Source organism: Agrilus planipennis, unplaced genomic scaffold (assembly GCF_000699045.2).
Source record: "Agrilus planipennis isolate EAB-ADULT unplaced genomic scaffold, Apla_2.0 scaffold240, whole genome shotgun sequence".
NCBI classification, from domain to species: Eukaryota; Metazoa; Arthropoda; class Insecta; order Coleoptera; family Buprestidae; genus Agrilus; species Agrilus planipennis.
The window spans coordinates 175,523-182,819 of NW_020439153.1; the positions used below are offsets into that span (position 1 = coordinate 175,523).

General features: G+C 33.3%; 1 protein-coding gene across 2 annotated transcripts; it reads right to left on the minus strand.

The window, feature by feature from the left end:
* Window positions 1-538: 538 nt before the first annotated feature.
* Window positions 539-5,939, minus strand: LOC108739733 (chitinase-like protein Idgf4). Of its 2 annotated transcripts, XM_018473779.2 has the most exons (8): window positions 5,757-5,939; window positions 2,701-2,945; window positions 2,462-2,594; window positions 2,215-2,385; window positions 1,975-2,143; window positions 1,648-1,904; window positions 1,536-1,577; window positions 539-988 (listed from the first exon to the last, which is right to left on the minus strand). In XM_018473779.2, the coding sequence occupies exons 1-8, from the start codon at window positions 5,872-5,874 to the stop codon at window positions 777-779; spliced, it is 1,347 nt and encodes a 448-aa protein (XP_018329281.1). In that variant the 5' UTR covers window positions 5,875-5,939; the 3' UTR covers window positions 539-776. The 2 variants fall into 2 exon arrangements, with proteins under 2 accessions (XP_018329281.1, XP_018329282.1); XM_018473780.2 differs by lacking the exon at window positions 1,536-1,577.
* Between the last annotated feature and the right edge of the window lie 1,358 nt (window positions 5,940-7,297).

The window sequence follows — 7,297 nt, forward strand, 5'->3', positions numbered from 1 at the left end:
AAGACCGCCCATCGAGAGCTCTGCTCGTTCAAGCTTGTTCCAACTATTTCTGTCTTGCTCACGCCTAGTGTGTATTCTTTCTATCTTCGCGCAGATTTCTTCAAGGTGACAATTGAAATAGACTGTATAAAGCCGACCCTGATCTTTTGGGTACCGCTGCACCGCTTACTATTACTATTTGGTTTTATCTTTTCATTTTGTCTGTACTCCTCATGAGGCATTTCTTAACTTAACAAGGGTGCGTTCAAAACTCGGCAAATGATTGCAGTCCCAAGTGAAAACAAGAAAGAAGATACGTCCACTATCACAGATAATTTACTGCGGACTTTGCCAATTTTGTTCGCTCCAACTATACGTACGTGTACCCTTTTTTTAAACAACGAATTTCTAAATGAGTTACTGCGTTGTAAAGTAAAAACAAAAAAGTGTGTTAAGAAGCTAAAAAGGATGGATTAAAGTGAAGTCAAAGCGTTTAGACATTTATTAAATAAGTTTATTGATTTGCAAACATAGGATATAGGTAAATGAGCACAAAAAAAACAATTAATAAACTATAATATCCTTGGCAACAGCTTTATAGATGTAACGTTTAAAAGCGCATTTGTTATGTGTAAGTCTCAATTCTTAATAGTGTAAATAGTAAACTATCAAATACGTATCGTTTCAAAGAATTATGACATATTTAAAATTACATACTAGCATTTTTGTTCACTTTTAGATCTATGTAGTTAATCACAAAACAAAACAAAAGAAAATCACCGTATCTGATTAGATAATTACAGGCGGAATTTAGCCGCTTTGAGAACGGGGAATTTTTCTCCGTTGCAAAGACCCCGGAAGTCATCGAGAGTAATGTCGTAGATGGCAACGCCGCCAAGTCCTTTCGCTCTTGCGTAGGCCGCTTTGTTTCCGGCAGTATCCGGATCTTCATAACCAACCCAAACACCATTTTCACCATTTTCATCAGGTAAGCGGAATGCATAAACACCTACCGAAAAATAAGACTATTAAGTCTCATAAAAAATATAAAAATGAAACAGTAAGAGCAAATAACAACAGTAGATGTCAGAGTGAAACTTCTTCTGTTTCAGTACCAACTGTTAGACTTTGTAAACTAAAAAATAACTGTAATATAATTGCGGTTTTTACAGCCTAGGTTAGGCTAGGCTGGGTTTCGTCTTTGACTTGAAGAAACATTTTCAATGATAATGTACCTAATCGTAATATTCTGTATACTTATCATAAATAAATACAAGAGGAATATCAAAAGTAAACCATCAATGCTCGGTTGTGATGGTTTTTCTACTTCACCCGTTTCAAACAGGATGCGATTGACTAACTATCTATTTAATCGATACAATTTAGTTCTGTTCTAATTTTGGAAAATTTAGTCAGTTATTTGTTGCATATAAAACAGATCGTAAATTGTGTAAAAAAAAACCCGCATAGTACAAAGTGTACCATAAAAAGCGATTGTGATTTGAAATAATTTTGTGCAAAATAGATACAGTGCCAAAATACAATTCCAAACGTACCGTATCTATTGGAAACATCAGAAACGTTGAATCTTACTTCGTCTGAAAAAAAATATTTTAAGAACCATACGGAGAATGATTCTCTAATTTTCAAACGTTTTTCTGTACGTACCGTATCTTTTAGTAGGGTCTCCAACTTTTCTCAAATGTGATCCAGCGCCTTTAAGGTTTAACGGATTAGAAATTTTAGCACATACTTCGGGATAACTCAAAAGACCAGGTTCTTTGGTATAAGGTCCTTCTTCAGCAGCCCCTTTTACTTTAAATGGTGGAACTCCACTGATCGCAGAATCTTCCGTCATTTTCCACGCTCTTCCATATGTTGGAATACCCAAAATGAGTTTGTTGTTTGGAGCTCCGTTTTCCAACCTTATCAAATCAATATTTATTACAATTGCCACAATAAGAATAATGGCCGGTTAGTGGAAAATAAACTCACCAGTGTCTGACCCAAGCGTCAGCATTTTCATCTGGTTTTCTATCAATCAAACTGTACAAAGGCGATGGATAATCGGCTTCTTTAGGATTTCTTCCAGGCGTGTAAAAATCAAATGCCAGTAAATTAACAAAGTCAACGTTTGGAATCAAAGCCCTTGTGTCGTAATATACTAAAAATTTAAATGAAAAAAAATAAAGTCAAAATTTCCAAACGAAAAAACAATAATTAATTGTAACATACCGCTACTGTTTACATTCGGATTTACAGTAATTGTTACAATAAAACCTTCTGGTCTAAAAGCGTTTTTAACTTCACGTACTAAAGCTGTAAACTGTTCTTTATGTTCTGCCTCCTTCTCATCTGGTACACTGTCACCCACGAATGTAGTTTTTACGTCATGCCAAAAGCTGCCTAAAAGTTACAACGTCAAGTTTTACACTCGAAATATTATAAAGATGTTTTTTAGACGAAATAGTTAATGACTTACCCCAACCGCTCCTAATTTTCTTCGGTTTTGTTTTCGGGAATTCCCAGGCAATATCCAAACCGTCAAAACCAAAAGATTTCACGATTGTAAACGCAGAGTTAACAAATGATAGTCTATGGTCCACGGATTCCAACTGAAAACAAACAAAATTTTTTCTTATTCTAGTAAAACTAAAACTTTCAAAAAGCAAAAAGCTCACTTGAGCGCTTTTATTCAATAAATTAGTATTTTTTACTCACAAGTGTTAAATACTTAATGGTGTCAACATCATCAGCATCTCCTCCTACAGATAGCAGAACCCTTAATCCAGGATATTGCCTCTTTAAGTTAGTAATATGTCTATAATGATCCCTCGTGACATCAAATTGCTCATTGAGTGGAACTAATTTGAAATTTTCGGCGTTAACTCCGGCGTAACCGTAAATTAAATGAGTACAGTATTGTAAAGCTGGCTCTATAAATGGAAGATCGAATCTTCCTTGTCCTGAAAACAAAAATATAACATTTATGAACAAATTACTACAAGAATTCGAGTTTTCAGATACTTAATAGTAGTGTGCATCAATCAGAAAATAGAGATAATTGAAATTATTTGATTAATTTGCAAATTACTGCAAATACACAGTAAGAATGAATAATTGTTTCAACGAATTTTATTCAAACTTTGCAGTTGTTTGGGATGTTTGACCCTTTACCTTTAATCAAGAGTAGTAGGTAATTCAGTAGCTAAACTGTATTTTACATCCTTGGCAACAGCTTTATAGATGTAACGTTTAAAAGCGCATTTGTTATGTGTAAGTCTCAATTCTTAAATTAATAGTGTAAATAGTAAACTATCAAATACGTATCGTTTCAAAGAATTATGACATATTTAAAATTACATACTAGCATTTTTGTTCACTTTTAGATCTATGTAGTTAATCACAAAACAAAACAAAAGAAAATCACCGTATCTGATTAGATAATTACAGGCGGAATTTAGCCGCTTTGAGAACGGGGAATTTTTCGCCGTTGCAAAGACCCCGGAAGTCATCGAGAGTAATGTCGTAGATGGCAACGCCGCCAAGTCCTTTCGCTCTTGCGTAGGCCGCTTTGTTTCCGGCAGTATCCGGATCTTCATAACCAACCCAAACACCATTTTCACCATTTTCATCAGGTAAGCGGAATGCATAAACACCTACCGAAAAATAAGACTATTAAGTCTCATAAAAAATANTTGTACGGGTGCGAAACATGGACAGTGGGCGCGGCGGAAAAGAAAAGGTTAGAAGCGTTCGAAATGTGGTGTTATAGATGGATGATGAGGATAACGTGAGTAGAAAAGGTTAGAAATGAAGAGTTATTAGAAAGAATAGGAGAACAGAGGACTCTATGGAAGTCAATAAAAAATAGGCGAGATAGGTTGGTAGGACACCTTCTCAAGCATGAAGGTCTACTCAGAGACAGATTAGAAGCAGAAACAGGAGTTAAGAGGGGTAGAGGTAGACCTAGATTAGATTACTGTTCGCAAAGGGTTAAGGATGTGGGTTGTTCTAGTTTTAAGGAAATGCGAAGTTTAGCTCAGGATAGGAAAGAGTGGAGATACGTGTCCAACCAGTCTTAGGACTGACGACCTTATAATGATGAGGGTGGGTACATAAAAATTGCACTTCAAAATGACTGATTGTGAGATAAAGTAATGATAATTATGTTAATTCTAGTTTCTGTAATCATATTATTGAAAGCCTGACAGTGAAGAAGTTTACATTTCTGAACTAAATTGAGCTTTTTTTATGATTTCAAAAGCTGCCCTCGCTTAGTCCGCGTTCTATACGGCCTTCTTCTGGCAAATTCAGTACCTACTGCTATGCATTCATTATTATTAAAATATGTTTCATAAAAGTACAACCAAAGATTCCATTTCTTTATTGTAGAAAATAAATTGTATTCTTTTCATGATTATTTTGTTCATATTTATAGTAGATTAATATTGAAAGCGCAGTGCTTTTATTCGTAAAAAATACAACAAAAAATTTAATTCCAAATGATAAATTATCGCCAGTTTTAACTTTAAACTTTAAAACTGAACTTCTTGAACTCAAAAGTCTAACAAAAATGAAATATTTTATTAATATCAATAAGACAGATACGAAAAATATTTATTCAAAAAAAAAAAAAAGAATTCAAAAATCAGCTTGCTTTAAGTATAATTGATGAGCTTATTTTAATAATAATAACAGTAACAACAAACAGTGTGGCTTCATATTTTAAACATACGTGATAATATGTTCCCAGAATATGTTTATAAAAACATCCTCGTTTGTTTATCGAACAATTTATCACTTTAAAATATTATAAACAGACATTATTTAATTGTACGATAAACTTTCTCGACCTTGCAAAGTGTGAGACAGAAATGGGCAAAAGACGTGTTTAGGAATGTAGAATAAAGAAAATCTAGTCATTAATTTGTGGGTATATGCAAAATTAAAATTATTATATCCACGGTAATATCGTTCATTATAAAGTAAAATTAAAAAATTCCGACTGAATAATATGATTTGATGACTTGTCTCTTTGTCGACTAAGAATTTTTTTATAACAATAACAGTGAAACAAAATAATAATTAACAATTGTTTAGGAATAGAAATATTATAAGTTCGTACAAAATTATTGTATTAACAAGGGCAAATGATAAGTATCGCTGTTAGCTCTCAAGAATTACCAAAAATAGCAAATTATTTCCTATTTTGTATAGAGGATCTATTCACTTGAAAGAGATTATTTTTCATATCACTGATTATAGCAAGGTTTTCCACACATTTAAAATAAAAATTTCAATAATTTGAAGCTACTGTAATGGTGATCCATTCACAGACATACATACATAGCTGAACTTCTGCATTATTCATTATACAAATGATACCACAAGTATTGAGGTACTTCTTTATGGTATTCCAAGAAATTCAATTACAGCACACGCTGCGCATACTAAAAAGACAAAAAATCACCTTTTCTGTACTTTTTATGTTTGTTGTTGACCTTCAAATGGACCTTAACATTATTCAAATCGTCGACTTAAATAGAACACGACCGTGAATTTAATACGTATCCACTCATATTACACCCAATACCACTTACTCAGCATAAGAAGAAATAGGTATATTTTTACAAATATTTCAAAATTATCTAATTNGTAAGTGCAGAAGAATTCTCTTAATGCATAATTTCTTGTTACGGTTTCCAATTAATTTTACTAAACCCCTTCAATGGGGTATGTAAATAATGAGGAAAGTAATAAAATTAAAATATTACCTTCTCTAAAATATCCTTTTGAATTGTAATAACACACAACCTTGTTGTCGGTTTTTTGACATTGAACGACAACAGCAATAAATGTTACGACCACTAAAATAACAACGTTTCTCGCCATGTTTTCCTATGGCAACTGCTGAGTTCAGCTTCGTCCCCTTTACTTTATTAAACTTTTCCGTAGTGGTACAGAGTTAGTACGGACAATAATGACGTCAAATCGTCAAACAACACTTTGCGAAGTGAGTGGGATCTAAGTTTATAATATACTTAATACATGTTTTGTTTATAATTGTTTACATAACAGACAATGTTGTAAAATCTACTAGAAATTTTCGATCACTTCAAGTGTACGTACTGAATAACACAATGGTCAATTTCACTGCTTTGTACTAACAAGAAGTTTGCAACTTATTTTTAATTAGCAATTAATGTGAACGACGCTATAAACTCTTAATCGATTTTCTTTAAAACTTGTATGTACCTACCTGTTTATAATGGCCTGGGTCAAACAATTAGTGTCTGGTACGCTGCGTGCGATAAGAAATGGAGTTAAAATTAATTGAATTACTTAAATGTAACAAAGAAAATGCGTGCAAGACCCCAGAACGTTAAAAACGATTCAATATGGCGGATAGCAGCCATCATTATGTTACGAATGGCTCATAGCAGCCTCGTAGAGGAAAATTAAACAATTTGAAATAGTATTTCAAATGTTTATAATACAATATTTATTTAGCAATCAAAATCAATAAGTGAACAGGCAAATTACCTTTGCTACCTTCCCGTTGATTTTATTCGTAATGGAAAGCGTCAATGCCAGTATAACGCTTTTTAAACTATAGTTATATTAGTTAAGAACTTTAAAGAGGGAAATATTGTTGAGAAAATCTGTCAAAGAACACCATAATGATGTTTATTTTTTACCCAAAGAAAATTAAATTATTATGACAATACAAAAATTACAATTTTCGAATGTAAGTGATTAAATTTGCTGTAGAAATAGTAGAATTTATTAGGTAACTTGTAATAATCTCAATTTTGACATGTTTTTTTAAAAATTATTTCAAGTTTCTTAAGAAGTCACTTCTATGCTCGCGAACGGTTAATTTAGAAATTCGAAAAAGGTTGTTAAAGGTGTATGTTTGGAGCACGGCGTTGTACGGGTGCGAAACATGGACAGTGGGAGCGGCGGAAAAGAAAAGGTTAGAAGCGTTCAAAATGTGGTGTTATAGGCGAATGATGAGAATAACTTGGGTAGAACAGGTTAGAAATGAAGAAGTATTAGAAAGAATAGGAGAACAGAGGATTCTATGGAAGTCAATCAAAAATAGGAGAGATAGGTTAGTAGGACACCTTCTCAGGCATGAAGGTCTAGTCAGAGACATATTAGAGGCAGAAACAGGAGTTAGGAGGGGTAGAGGTAGATCTAGATTAGAGTACTGTTCGCAAATAGTTAAGGATGTGGGATGTTCTAGTTTTAGGGAAATGCGAAGTTTAGCTCAGGATAGGAAAGAGTGGAGGTACGTGTCCAACCAGTCTTA

Coding starts and splice junctions, on each gene's coding strand:
- LOC108739733 (XM_018473779.2), bottom strand. CDS start 5,874: ATGGCGAGAAACGTTGTTATTTTAGTGGTCGTAACATTTATTGCTGTT. Junction 2,595..2,700: donor CCATTAAGTATTTAACACTT/GTGAGTAAAAAA, acceptor GTTTGTTTTCAG/TTGGAATCCGTGGACCATAG. Junction 2,144..2,214: donor TCCGAATGTAAACAGTAGCG/GTATGTTACAAT, acceptor TTAAATTTTTAG/TATATTACGACACAAGGGCT.